We start from the raw sequence: 15602 nt of genomic DNA on the forward strand, positions 1-15602 counted from the left end.
ATGTTTTATGGAAGCTGTACCTGACCGTTGTGGTGAAGAAGGACCTGAGCGAAAAGGCGAGGATCTCAATTTACCTGTCGATTCATGCTCCTATCCTCACCTGTAATGACCAAAAGAATAACGTCGTGGATACAAGTGGTGGAAATGAGATTCCTCCGTCGGGTATCTGGGCTTGTATTCCTGGAGGGGGTGAGAGGCTCGAATATCTGGGAGACAGTGGAGCCAATGTTTCTTCACATTGAAAGGAGCCAGTTGATGTGTTTTGGTCATCTGGTGAGGATGCCCCCTAGACCTCTCCCTAGGGAGGTCTTCCATGCGCGTCCAACTGGAAGGAGGCCCCAGGGAAGATGCAGGACACGTTGGAAGGGTTATATTTTCCAGCAGGCTTGGAAAGGCCTTAGGATTCCCTGAGAAGAGTTACAGGACTTGGCTAAGGTTAGGGAAGCATGTGGTGGGGCTGCTTAGTCTGCTCAGACTGTGACTCGAAACTGGATAAGGGGCAGAAAATGAAAAAATGAAGGAATGGTCGCCACACTCCACAACTAGTGCATTAACATACCATATGACCATGCAGAGCAGTAAACTCTGACCAAATCTGTGACACAGTGCAGTATTTTTTTACTACTCGTGCATGGACAAATGTGCAGATTTGCCAACATTTTTCTAATGTTGAAAATTGAGCGAGTGATGACAGAAAAAGCATCTATTGTTTCATATTAATCTATATTTACTCTATGCTGTGTAGTTCATATTATTCTCTATGGCAGGGGTGGCCAAGTTCGGTCCTTGAGAGCCACCTTCCTGACACTCTTAGTTGTCTCCCTGCTCCAACACACCTGAATCCAATGAAAGACTCGTTAGCAGACTTTTAATGAGCCTTTCATGGCTCTATGGTTTCGAGGTGTTGCACTTTGAAAACAGTCTTATGTTGCTGTCCTATTCCAACAGCCCTGTAAGTTAGTCCACTCCATACTAGACATGGGCCGATAACCGGTTTCACGGTATACCGCGCGGTATGAAAAAGCCACGGTATGAAAACCAGTAAAATTTTCGGTTATACTGTCCCTACAGTATGAGCGGGTTATGAGAATTCTTGACAGGCAGAGCGGACGCAGATGCTGCCGCCCTTCCCCCTATTGCGCACCTCTGTTTCTGTTTACAAACAGGCAGCTAATGTTAGCTAGCTGTGGATCATGGCTGAAGGAGGCGAAGCCTGCACTGAACTTTTCCCTCCACCTAAAAGGACCAAGTCGGCTTTTTCGTTTTATTTTCTGCAGAATAGCCCTTCAACCCAAAAACGGTGGCAACAAAGCACCGTAGCTTTGGCCTGTGTCAGACATTCAATTCAAGATACCCGCAAAGTATTACATGGAAGGAGTAAACTTTTCCCCATCTTTGAAACCACTGAAAAGTACAAACAGTGGACTTGAGTTGTGCTTGTGGTCAACCAAATTTCTCCCACAAACATGTCAAGAATGACAAATACATCAGTGGTGGGCACAATTCCGCTAATCCGCTAAATGCTAATTATCAAAGATAATGTTTTCATTATCGGATTAGCTTTTCAGATAACTTTGAAAACCATCATCAGACCAATTATCTTTTGTTTTGGTCCGATAATTTTTAGACCGCTAACATTTTTGCAGACATAGTTTTTTGTAGTAGATGCGCAGTTCTATCCTCTACAAAACAGAGAAGAGCTGGTTCCAGAATAAACTGCTCTATCCTCTGCAGTCAAAGGAAAACTGGTCATAGAAAAGAAAAAAAACGAATTTCTTTTGACCCCATACTAATACGTTGGCAATAGCACCCAAGTCATCCAGAGGTATACAGTTTTAACTTATGGTTAGAATTTTAACCAAAGTAATTTCTGACAACTTATTTAAACCAATTTTAACCAATCAGTATGAGCGGAGGCTTAGTTACCCATAATCCCCTCTGGGCATCTGTGTGTTAATGTTCAAATCTTCAGAATTAGTGCATTATTTTAAAATTAACAGATATGTATTATATATCACTTTGTACATTTTAACAATTTACATTAATGTAGTTATTCTATCCAGAATAATTTTATTTTTAAAGCAAAACCATAACTAAAACCTGCTTTCCATTTCAGGACCTCTGCCTCATTGCAGGACCACTGTATCCTGTCAGGGTAAATGACATTCTCCTACAGCAGGGGGCAGAGTGCACAAAGACAAGTGCTAAACTGCAGGATTGTCTTACAGACATAAAGACATGGATGACCTCTAATTTCCTGCTTTTAAACTCAGATAAAATTGAAGTTATTGTACTTGGCCCCACAAATCTTAGAAACATGGTGTCTAACCAGATCCTTACTCTGGATGGCATTACCCTGACCTCTAGTAATACTGTGAGAAATCTTGGAGTCATTTTTGATCAGGATATGTCATTCAAAGCGCATATTAAACAAATATGTAGGACTGCTTTTTTGCATTTACGCAATATCTCTAAAATTAGAAAGGTCTTGTCTCAGAGTGATGCTGAAAAACTAATTCATGCATTTATTTCCTCTAGGCTGGACTATTGTAATTCATTATTATCAGGTTGTCCTAAAAGTTCCCTGAAAAGCCTTCAGTTAATTCAAAATGCTGCAGCTAGAGTACTAACGGGGACTAGAAGGAGAAGAGCATATCTCACCCATATTGGCCTCTCTTCATTGGCTTCCTGTTAATTCTAGAATAGAATTTAAAATTCTTCTTCTTACTTACAAGGTTTTGAATAATCAGGTCCCATCTTATCTTAGGGACCTCATAGTACCATATCACCCCAATAGAGCGCTTCGCTCTCAGACTGCAGGCTTACTTGTAGTTCCTAGGGTTTGTAAGAGTAGAATGGGAGGCAGAGCCTTCAGCTTTCAGGCTCCTCTCCTGTGGAACCAGCTCCCAATTCAGATCAGGGAGACAGACACCCTCTCTACTTTTAAGATTAGGCTTAAAACTTTCCTTTTTGCTAAAGCTTATAGTTAGGGCTGGATCAGGTGACCCTGAACCATCCCTTAGTTATGTTGCTATAGACGTAGACTGCTGGGGGGTTCCCATGATGCACTGTTTCTTTCTCTTTTTGCTCTGTATGCACCACTCTGCATTTAATCATTAGTGATTGATCTCTGCTCTCTTCCACAGCATGTCTTTTTCCTGGTTCTCTCCCTCAGCCCCAACCAGTCCCAGCAGAAGACTGCCCCTCCCTGAGCCTGGTTCTGCTGGAGGTTTCTTCCTGTTAAAAGGGAGTTTTTCCTTCCCACTGTCACCAAGTGCTTGCTCACAGGGGGTCGTTTTGACCGTTGGGGTTTTTACGTAATTATTGTATGGCCTTGCCTTACAATATAAAGCGCCTTGGGGCAACTGTTTGTTGTGATTTGGCGCTATATAAATAAAACTGAATTGAATTGAAGTGCTGTGGCTCATTGGCTGTTTGGGTTTGTGATCGCCGTTGGTTCTGTTAGAAGCTTTGGCGGTGTTTAAACTCAATATCAGCTTCTTAGTAGTTGAGAGCGTATAGGAGCCAAAATTTAAAGTTATCGGTTATCTGTAGCTTCCGATAAGTTTTTAGGCAGTTTATCGGTTTAGCGTTAAAAAAGGTAACTTTTCAGTTAGCTGATTACCTGTTATCGAAACTAACTTTTTGGTTAGCTGTGCTCTCCACTGAAATACATCTATTCCAAACACTTTGTTGGTGAAGCAGGGACCTTATTCCAGCCATGTTTCTCCCTAAGCAAGTAAGTCATGTTTCCCACGGGGCAGATGTTACATGTCTAAAAGATTGACTATTATTTTGGTATTTTCTCTAAAGTTATCAGTGGTATAGTGCTCGTAGCAGTAGACATCACATCAATTAGTTCGCCTGAATTACGTGGACTTCATATACAAATAGCCATAATGTTGTTAAAGCACATTTTAAAGCTATACGAGGTCTGTGATAAAACAAACGTACCTTTTTATTTTTTTCAAAAACTATATGGATTTGAATCACGTGCGATTACATCAGACAACCTTGAACCCGCGTGCGCATGTGTGAGTTTTTTCACACCTGTCGGTTACGTCATTCGCCTGTGGGCTGGCTTTGAGTGAGGAGTGGTCTACCCCTCCCGTCAGTATCTCTTTGTCTGACAACTTCCTGAGAGACTGGTGCTTTGCTTGATCAAAATTTCTTCAAAAACTGTGAGGCACATCGAAGTGGACACCATTCGAGAAATTCAGCTGGTTTTCTGTGAAAATTTTAATGGCTGATGAGAGATTATGGACTGTTGCTGTCGCTTTAAGGACTGCCCCCGGAACAGTTAATTACTGTTTGTAATTCAGCACGTTTAGCAAATGTGTGGCAACTGGTATTCACACTGCCATGAACATTGCCATCTACTGGATAGCTTGTCTGGAATTAGTTTAAAATTTTAGTTTAAAATTTTAACCATAAGTCAAAACTGCCTTGCTGTGCATGACTCCTGTGATATGTCTGCAAGTCTGTATGGCTGTGACAATAAATTATTTTTTTTTGGCTGCCCTTCCTTTCTCTCTGGTCACCAGGTCTGAGAGGCTGATCTGAGACAAAAGCGCTGGCTCGTTGATGTGTCCGTAGCTGCCAGTGTACTAGAGTCAATACTAAAAATGATCAGTTTAGCTTGTAGCTGTAATTTCCCCCCCAAAATTTGGGGGGTTTACTGGTTTAGTTTTATAAGAGAATGACGGTTATCGAAGCTAACGTTTTGGTTAGCTGTGCCCACCACTGGACCGTAAACCGTAGTTTATGTTGTTATCACAGTCGTGACACTTAATGTCCTTAACGTTTAATCACTGACCAAAGTCTGCACAGAGCCAAATCAGGAAGTCAGTTGGTGCCTGAGGATCCACAGGACTGGTTCTGCTCGGAGTGAAGGTTTTTACAAAATCAGTAGGAAGGCTAAAATGAGATACCTCAAACTGGCCACAGATGCTCTGTCTACAAGTGATCAGGTACTGCAGTACTGAACCTCACAAAGCCTGCATCGTGCTTTAAGTGAAATGACTGGGTCAGGTTCTGTGTTTCACCAGGTAACAGCCATTCCAGCTCAGCCACTGAACTCTGTGCGTGCTGGCTTCGACTTGAAGTCCCAACAGCGCCGCCTGCTGTTGTCTTTTAACAGCGACGGTGACCTGATCAAATTCAACCACCTTAAAGTAAGACTTTAGTGAAGAAATACCGTAGTATTATCTCTAAATCCTTGCTTCACATGAACCTAAATGTAAAACACGGTGACTTTACTGAATAATGGTCACTTGGTCTGAATTTCACTGCTTGTATTAGTTTTCATCCACATGTGAGTAGCTGAACAGTGTCTCGTCTTCCCAGGCGCCTGGTCGTTGTGCCCAGGTTACACAGATTTAAGTGATTACCTGAAACAGTGGGAGTTGTAGCAGATCAGGACCTGTGTTCACATCAGTGACATTTGGCTGATTTGGGTGTGATCTCATCTCTGTGCCTCAGTTTCGCAAGAAGAAGCTTCGTTTCAGTCGGAGTCACATCCATGAGTGGGGCCTGTTTGCCATGGAGCCGATAGCTGCAGACGAGATGGTGATCGAGTACGTGGGTGATGTCATCAGACCGGTGAGACAAACACGTGTGTGGAGCAGGAAGATGAATTTAGACAGAGCTGCTTTTCCCTGTGGAGTGGATTAGCTTCCCACTAGGATGTTCTGATTGTTTTGGGGGATGTCCGTGTGTGCGTGAGCGATGCTGTGGGCGTAATATTAAACTGTACCCGGGACAGGCTTCTGCAGTCTGTGTGCCAACGTCTGGGAAAGATTGGATTTACCATCTACACTTACTTTGTAAGTAGCTGTAAGTTATCTGTCAGCTTCACTGATGTTTTTTAAGCTGTATAAGCTCTGCACAAAGCAGAGACGGCAGTCTGAACACCTTTCATGCAGGCACAAACAAATGTGCCCCGTCCCACTGACATTGTATTAAATTGTATTGCATACAGTTACGTATTACATTGTATCGGCATGCAGAACCATAATCTTCATTATAGGTGTGACAAAAGAGGTGCCCCAAAGGTGCACAGTGTGCTTTACAGTTTGCATCTTTACACATCGCCATGCTTGAGATAAAGGGCATAAAACTCCTCTTCCACAGGCTAACAGCGATGCATATGTTCACACAGGACCAATAGCACCTGAGGTCATTTCTGCAGATTGTTTTACAGAAGGCAAAAGGCGCTTTACTGGCATGGATGCGCACAGTCCTTAAAAGTGACTGAAATGCTGCATTTCAGTCACTTTTGTGCACAATTGTGCACTGATGCACAATTTTTCACTTCCGATCCGATCCCGATACCTGAATTTGGATATCTGTCGATACCAATACTTTTCTGATCCAATACCCCAGCTCTGTTTGCTTTAATGGTACAACCCCAATTCCACTGAAGTTAGGACGTTGTGTAAAATGTAAATAAAAACAGAATACATTGATTTGCAAATCCTGTTCAACCTATATTCAATTGAATACACCACAAAGACAAGATATTTAATGTTCAAACTGATAAACTTGATTGTTTTTGTGCAAATATTTGCTCATTTTGAAATAGATGCCTGCAACACGTTTCAAAAAAGCTGGGACAGTGGTATGTTTACCACTGTGTTACATCACCTTTCCTTCTAACAACACTCTAATTGTTGTTAGACACTAATTGTTGAAGCTTTGTAGGTGGAATTCTTTCCCATTCTTGCTTGATGTACTTCAGTTGTTCAACACGTGCAGAATGTGGCTTGGCATCGTCTTGCTGAAATAAGTAGGGACGTCCCTGAAAAAGATTTTGCTTGGATGGCAGCATGTGTTGCTCCAAAACCTGGATGTACCTTTCAGCATTGATGGTGCCATCACAGATGTGTAAGATGCCCATGCCATGTGCACTAACACACCCCCATACCATCATAGTTGCTGGCTTTTGAACTTTGCGCTGGTAACAATCTGGATGGTCAAAAACAATACATTTTATCAGTTTGAACATTAAATATCTTGTCTTTGTGGTGTATTCAACTGAATATAGGTTGAAGAGAATTTGCAAATCATTTTATTCTGTTTTTACTTACATTTTTCACAATGATGGTGCCATCACAGATGTGTAAGTTGTCCATGTCATGGGCACTAACACACCCCCATACCATCACAGATGCTGGCTTTTGAACTTTGTACTGGTAACAGTGTTGATGGTCTTTTTCTTCTTTTGTCCGGAGGACACGATGTCCATGATTTCCAAAAACAATTTGAAATGTGGACTCATCAGACCCACTTTGTGTCTGTCCATTTCAAATGAGCTCAGGCCCAGAGAAGGTGGCGGTGTTTCTGGATGTTGTTTGGCTTTCACTTTGTATGGTAGAGGTTTAGCTTGCACTTGTAGCGACAAACTGTGTTAACTGACAATGGTTTTCAGAAGTGTTCCTGAGCCCACGCGGTAAGATCCTTTACACAATGATGTTGGTTTTTAATGCAGTGCCACCTGAGGGATTGAAGGTCATGGGCATTCAGTGTTGGTTTTCGGCCTTGCTGCTTACGTGTAGAAAGTTCTCCAGATTCTCTGAATCTTCTGATTATATTATGGACTCTAGATGATGGAATCCCTAAATTCCTTGCAATTGAACGTTGAGAAACATTGTTCTTAAACTGTTGGACTATTTTTTCATGCAATTGTTCACAAAGTGGTGATCCATCTTTTTTTAAGATGGTGCTGCCGATGCAGCTGCCTGTTATTTCAGCTCTGCCCCCTCTTTTCCTACTTTTGCTATTTTTAATACTTTTTAATAGTGCTTATTTGTCTTTATTTGCAGTGGGTGGTACCCTGTGCAAGTATGCACATGGGAAACCCACTTTTGTTACTTTTGTGATCGGTTTTATGCTGCTCTCGGCACTATTTGAGGCAGTGCGGGGAAATCCCTTTGTTTCCAGCTCCGGACATCCCATTGTTTATAGCCGGGATCAGACTCTGTGTACAGTGGGCCAGGTCCCCGCTATGCTGAGCACCTGGACATACCTGCGGACATACGGAAGAGATGGAGAGGCTGCAGGGGCGGACGGACAAAGGACTTATATTCTGTCTGTGGTCATGGAGAATGTAAGGTCTCTCCACAACAAGACCGAGGAGTTAGCAGCGCTAACCTGTTTCCAGAGGCTGTATAAGGACTGCAGTCTCATGTGCTTCACTGAGACGTGGTTGGATGAACATGTACTGGATTCGGTCATTAACATGGACGGCTTCACACTCATCCGTGCGGACAGGACACTGGCGGAGAGCGGAAAAAAGAGGAGGGGGGCTCGCTGTTTATGTGAGTGAGAGATGGTGCAACGCAGCTCATGTTCACGTGAAAGATTAGATCTGCTCCTTGGACTTGGAGCTACTCGCGGTGAGCATGAGGCCCGTACTATCTCCCACGGGAGTTTGGAAGTGTGATTACGCTCTGCGAGTATATTCCTCCCTCTGTAGACGCCGCCGCTGCCTGTGAGCAGATCCACAGCACAGTCACGCGGCTGCAGACACAGCACCCCCGCTCCCTCCTCCTCATCGCCGAGGACTTTAACCACCTCCTCCCTCTCCGCCACCCTCCCCACGTTCACCCAGTACGTCATGTGTAAAACCAGGGACAATAGAATACTGGACCTTTTTTACGCTAATGTGGAGGACACTTACACCTCCATCCCCCCTCCCCCCGCTGGGATGCTCGGACCATAGTCTCGTCTATCTGCTCCCCCAATACACACCCAGGGTGAGAAGAGAACCACTACGTAAAAGGTCAGTGAAACTGGACTGTAGAGGCCACTGAGAGGCTGAGGGACTGTTTCAGAAACACAGACTGGAGGATGTTTCAAAACTCTTATGGTGAAGACATCAACGGCCTGACCCACAGCCTGACTACATGAACTTCTTGTGGAGAGCACTGTGCCTACCCGGAGGGTACGGTGCTTTCCCAACAACCACCCCTGGGTGACCCCCGAGCTGAAGGTCCTGATGAACCGGAAGAAGAGGGCTTTCAACTCGGGAGACAGAGAAACAGCATAGAGTCCAACAGGAGCTCCAGTGGAAGATCCGTGCAGCCAAGAAGGTGTATGGAGGGAAGATGGAGGAGTAGCTGGCCCGGAACAATGTCAGAGACATGTGGAGATGCCTCAAGACTGCCTCCGGATTTGATCCCCCCTCACTGTAACTCCAATCGAGGTGACAGGCCAGCTCCTGCGGCTGAAGCAGAGCAGGACCTGATGGGATCTTCCCGAGGCTGCCGAGGACCTGTGCAGATGAGCTCTGTAAGGTCCTCAGCCACATATTCAACATGAGCCTCAGCCTGGGGGTGGTCCCCACCTTGTGGAAGACCTCCTGTGTGGTCCCAGTTCCCAAAACACTGCACGCCAAGGAACCAGCCCACTACAGACCAGTTGCTCTGACCTCCCACCTCATGAAGGCCATGGAACGGCTCGTCCTGTCTCACCTCCACACCATGGTGAGCGACATCCTGGACCCGCTGCAGTTCGCCTACAGGCCCAACATCGGGGTCGATGACACTGTCATCTACCTACTGCAGCGAGTGCTCACCCACCTGGAGACTGGCGGGCGCGCTGTGAGAGTCATGTACTTTGATTTCTCCAGTGCTTTCAACACCATAAGACCGGTGCTGCTGCGGGGGAAGCTGGAGGACGCAGGTGTGGATGGACATCTCGCCACCTGGACCATCGACTACCTCACTGACCGCCCACAGTACGTGCGGCTGCGTGGCTGTCAGTCTGAGGTGGTAAGGTGCAGCATCGGGGCCCCTCAGGGCACCGTCCTCTCACCTTTCCTCTTCACCCTCTACACCTCGGACTTCACCTACAATATGGACAGCTACCACCTCCAGAAGTTCTCTGATGACTCCGCCATTGTGGTTCACGTGTCTGAGCATGTCCGACCGGTACTCCAGCTCCAGTCGGTCATCACAGACTTCGTGGACTGGTGTGAGCGCAACCACTTGTGTCTCAACACCAGTAAGACGAAGGAGATGGTGATCGACTTCAGGAGGAATCCACCACCTCAACCACTGGTGAACATTCAGGGGGAGGACATAGAGACTGTGGACAGTTTCAAATTCCTGGGTGTTCACCTCCACAGCAAACTGCACTGGACTCACAACACCGACGCCCTGTACAAGAAAGGCCAGAGTCACCTCCACCTCCTGAGGATGACTGAGATCCTTTGGAGTGAGCAGGCCTCTGCTTAAGACCTTCTATGACTCTGTCGTAGCCTCTGCTCTTGTAACCCTTCTTTGCCTGATGGAGTTACCGGTAATGATATGGTTCAATATCCGTTTCCAGTTTGGACCAGCTATCAGAATTTTTAGACGGTCGCTCACGAAGCCCAAGTGGGATCATCAACATTAAACACACTCACCCAAAACTGATTTTTTTCAAGAAATATATATTCTGGGTCATTAACAGGAACAGTATGACACAGTATTATTTACTGAACTGGTCTAGTGGCTAACTGCTGGCTACAAATCCTTTTTTCCTCTGAAGCTGACTCCTGGTACACTGACGTCCGCTCTCAGCATCAGTCGTAAGATCTCTCAAAAACCTGAGCTGTGAATCAGGTCACATTCACTTGGCTCAGTAAAGTTCAACTACTCAAGGCCACAAATTCATAGTTAAAACAGTTGATAACAATATGACCTATATAATCCAAAAACTCATAAAGATAATTAAATGGAAAATAAAATACAATTTCCTTTTTTCTTCCTTCACAGGTTTCACTTCACTACAGTTTATAACTTCTCACAGATAACTTAAGTCAAATGCTCCATCATCAACTACTCCAAAAACTGATGAAGCAACATGAATTTTATCCCTTTTTTTTTCCCCACACACACGCACATTTACACCGAGGCTCCATGAACGCACACACGTGCACACACACGATGGCTTAACATTTAACATTTTGCCTGAGTTACTCCAATGGCTCAACTGTTAGCTCAGTTAGCACAGGTGTATATGATTCACAGTCAGAACTAGCTTAGCGGCTAACACCCACGAGGCACTACATTAACACTTAGCAGCTAATATTAGCCACGGCTAACCCACGTTTACTCGACACAAGACATACAATGGACTTACCGCCGAGCAGTTAGCATCAACCAAAACTCCGTAAGTTCGACCTACTGCAATTTTGAACCGGTTTTTCCTCAGTTTTAACTTATGGATGACTTTCAGCAGGGCCGCTCTCACATGCACGTGCCCAGTCAGTGTGGTCTGTCTTGCTGCGTCTCTCTCTCTCTCTCTCTCTCTCTCTCTCTCTCTCTCTCTGCGTGCCGCGCTCACCAAAATGCAGTCGGCTGTGTCGTCAGGCTGCGACGCCCCCTCTGCTTAGGGAAATGGAGTTAACCCTATAAATGACAGCTATCACTCACACATTCATATAACTGAAAAATTGACTGCCACTCCTCTTTTTAAACTATTTCCCTCTCTCTTTACTACTTTACTATCATTTATGAAGCCTGGGCTACACTCTCCTCTATGCTGTCGTCTGTTGGGCCCCGGGCAGCACAGAGCAGGAGAGAAAGACACTGAACAAGCTGGTCAGGAAGTCCAGCTCTGTCCTGGGTTGTCCTCTGGACTCTCTGGAGGAGGTGGCTGAGAGGAGGGTGTTAGCCAAGTTCAAGTCCATCATAGACATTGTTCTTAAACTGTTGGACTATTTTTTTCATGCAGTTGTTCACAAAGTGGTGATCTTCACCCCATCTTTGCTTTTGGAGATGCTCCTTTTGTACTCAATCATGAGTGTTATGAGAGTTATACCCAAACGTCCCAACTTTTAGAAGAATTTTATATCTTTTATTTAGCATTTTTACTTATAATGTTATATGAAAATTCAGTAAGGTATATCTTCTATTATACATTAAAAAATATAAGGTGGAACTCTACCAGTGTATACTAAGGTACATCTAAATCTACATCAAGGTGGTCAAGGTGGTATCAAGTGCAGCATTCTAAGCCACAAATAAAGTACTTCATGCCATCAGTGAAAGAACTCTTTTGCCATTAACAAGAGGCAGAAGTGATAACTTAATTGAAAGATAAAATGTGTTTTAGTGGTTTGCACAGCATCATATTAAAAAAGGAAACCCTGGCTCTGATGCCAGTGTAAAAAGTTTAAATTTTGTATCCACTTTTACCTGTTTAAAACTGGTGACTCTCTGCACTTTAAATAAATTATCTCTTGCTGTCCATTTGCCTCCTTTTTAAAGATAAAACAACATCCAATTTGTCCTTGAAGTTGAAAATTTTTTAACTTCTAATAACACGTGCCATCATGGTGAGTGCCTGCCGCGCTCACACCCAGATGTGGTGGGATTTTTCCATCAACCTTGAATTGAATACAATGGAACACCTGGTTTTACGTTTGCCGCTGCTTACAGGTTAACACAGCATGAAAAGGCACTGTAGTGATGTCACAGCATCTTTTGGAAAAGTTTAGGGATTCTCAACTTAAAAGTGTTCAGAGGCAATGTGTAAAAATGGTCCACTCTGAAACAAGAACGCTAGATGCAACAAGGATAATGTTCTGCACCCGCTGCCTGCAAGAGTTTCCAGAATTTAACATTTACCGATGTTCATCGCATTTGCAGGGCGATGAAATGCCCAGGCAGCAAGTTAGATGAAGGAATTAAATTACAGTAAAACTCACATATAATGGATTCAGGTGGACCAGCGAATTTTGTCCGTTATAATCGAAATCCGTTTTGTGTAACATTAGTTGCATCCAGGAGGTGCTGAACAATAATGTATGGGGAATCCCCAGCACTTGACCTTGAACAAGGACCTGCCTCATTTAATGACCGGGTCAAAGTCGGTCAAAGTCAAAGTCAGCTTTATTGTCAAATATGCTATAAAGCTGACTTTGACTGTCTAAACTGTCTTAACCTGCCTTAAATAAGCGCCAGTCATTATGTGCATTAAAAAGATTACATTTGGTCAAGTCTGCTGCAGAATTGGAAGTTAAAATCCTAAACCCTGATTTATGCTTCTTCAACTCTAACTCCTTGGCCATGCAATGACGTTGATGTGTTTGTGACCCTTTTAAAGTTCCACGTCGCTTCCTTATGCAGTTTATACCAGGAACAGCATCTTTTTCTGGATTAATTTGTCCCTCAGTGAGCTTCACTTCTTTATACAGTCATCAACCTCCAAACCAATGGGTCATTGTGGGTCATTTAAGTGTCTTTTTTGACTCCATGTTGTGAAGTTATTTGAGCCATGATCGAAATGCAGTCAGCGGGTGCACTGCAAAAACTATTATGAGATGATGGAGTGAAAACATATAAGTGACCATAATCACAGCTCTTGTGGTCTCTGTCATTTAACAGGTGCGCAGGTTCGCAGCCCCATAGAGGGCTGTGATCTAAAGTGGTTTGGTTCGTCACACCCAGAGATATGTGTGAAACTTCACACCATATTACAGTGCAGGCAGCAAGCAGCATTTTGTTAATAATCACCGGCCTTGAATTTGTCAGGTTCTTGGATTGTCGGGTTGTTTTTTTTGTTTTTTTTCTGTCTGTCTCTTGCTCTGTCTCTCGCTCTGTATTTCTGCTTGGGTTTTCTCTGTCCTGTTTTATCTTGCCTTCCTCTCTTGGCTCTTGGTGGCGGGTGTCTCGCTGTCTGGCCACACCCCGGTTCTGGGAGCTTCTCCACACGACTGTTCTTGGTTTGCAGTTAATCACCTGGGTGCTTTATAAGCCTCACAGTTTGCTTCTGTTCTTTGTCCGATCGATGTGCCTTGTGCCTTCCTTCCAGCTCAGTTTTTTATCTCTTGCCTTGCTCTGTTTGCCTCATCGTTTTTTTGACTACCTGCTTGTGTACTTCGGCCACGCCTTTTTGCCTGATGCTTTTGATACTGTTGCTCTGCTTGGACTGCCTTTCTGTGTACCGACCCCACCCTGTTCATCTAATAAACGTTTTTACTCCACTGAGCTGTGTTCCTGCGTTCTGTATTTGTGTCCAGCCTGTCCAGCCTATCGAGTCTGATAGAATTACACCCTCCCTCATTTAGGCGCTGGGTCTGAGCATGATTAAAAAAAAAACACCCAGTACCCAGTGAGTGTCAGTGCTGAACTTTTTAATAGAAATGCATTGCAATTGGACGGGACGTTTTGTCTGATGTGAGCGAAAATCCGTTATACGTAATCTGTTATATACAGTAGTGTTCAGAATAATAGTAGTGCTATGTGAGTAAAAAGATTAATCCAGGGTTCGAGTATATTTCTTATTGTTACATGGGAAACAAGGTACCAGTAGATTCAGTAGATTCTCACTAATCCAACAAGACCAAGCCTTCATGATATGCACACTCTTAAGGCTATGAAATTGGGCTATTAGTAAAAAAGTAGAAAAGGGGGTGTTCACAATAATAGTAGCATCTGCTGTTGACGCTACAAACTCAAAACTATTATGTTCAAACTGCTTTTTTAGCAATCCTGTGACTCACTAAACTAGTATTTAGTTGTATAACCACAGTTTTTCATGATTTCTTCACATCTGCGAGGCATTAATTTTGTTGGTTTGGAACCAAGATTTTGCTTGTTTACTAGTGTACTTGGGGTCATTGTCTTGTTGAAACACCCATTTCAAGGGCATGTCCTCTTCAGCATAAGGCAACATGACCTCTTCAAGTATTTTGACATATCCAAACTGATCCATGATACCTGGTATGTGATATATAGGCCCAACGCCATAGTAGGAGAAACATGCCCATATCATGATGCTTGCACCACCATGTTTCACTGTCTTCACTGTGAACTGTGGCTTAAATTCAGAGTTTGGGGGTCGTCTCACAAACTGTCTGCGGCCCTTGGACCCAAAAAGAACAATTTTACTCTCATCAGTACACAAAATATTCCTCCATTTCTCTTTAGGCCAGTTGATGTGTTCTTTGGCAAATTGTAACCTCTTCTGTCTTTTATTTAACAGAGGGACTTTGTGGGGGATTCTTGCAAATAAATTAGCTTCACACAGGCGTCTTCTAACTGTCACAGCACTTACAGGTAACTTCAGACTGTCTTTGATCATCCTGGAGCTGATCAATGGGTGAGCCTTTGCCATTCTGGTTATTCTTCTATCCATTTTGATGGTTGTTTTCCGTTTTCTTCCACGCTTCTCTGTTTTTTTTTTTTTGTCCATTTTAAAGCATTGGAGATCATTGTAGATGAACAGCCTATAATTTTTTGCACCTGCATATAAGTTTTCTCCTCTCCAATCAACTTTTTAATTAAACTACGCTGTTCTTCTGAACAATGTCTTGAACGTCCCATTTTCCTCAGGCTTTCAAAGAGAAAAGCATGTTCAACAGGTGCTGGCTTCGTCCTTAAATAGTGGACACCTGATTCACACCTGTTTGTTCCACAAAATTGATGAACTCACTGACTGAATGCCACACTACTATTATTGTGAACACCCCCTTTTCTACTTTTTTTTTACTAATAGCCCAATTTCATAGCCTTAAGAGTGTGCATATCATGAATGCTTGGTCTTGTTGGATTTGTGAGAATCTACTGAATCTACTGGTACCTTGTTTCCCATGTAACAAGAAGAAATAT

The 15602-nt window shown here is 43.7% G+C and overlaps 1 protein-coding gene across 1 annotated transcript in view; it reads left to right on the forward strand.

The window, feature by feature from the left end:
* LOC117509708 (histone-lysine N-methyltransferase SETD1B-A-like) overlaps nt 1-15602 on the forward strand; it is a 105948-nt gene that overhangs the window by 67345 nt on the left and 23001 nt on the right. Inside the window, exons 17-19 of the mRNA XM_034169427.1 lie at nt 4813-4970; nt 5049-5174; nt 5482-5601. Of these exons, the coding sequence (XP_034025318.1) occupies nt 4813-4970; nt 5049-5174; nt 5482-5601 (404 nt within the window). The remainder of the gene's footprint in view (nt 1-4812; nt 4971-5048; nt 5175-5481; nt 5602-15602) is intronic.

Source organism: Thalassophryne amazonica, chromosome 5 (genome assembly GCF_902500255.1).
Source record: "Thalassophryne amazonica chromosome 5, fThaAma1.1, whole genome shotgun sequence".
In the NCBI taxonomy this organism is placed as follows: Eukaryota; Metazoa; Chordata; class Actinopteri; order Batrachoidiformes; family Batrachoididae; genus Thalassophryne; species Thalassophryne amazonica.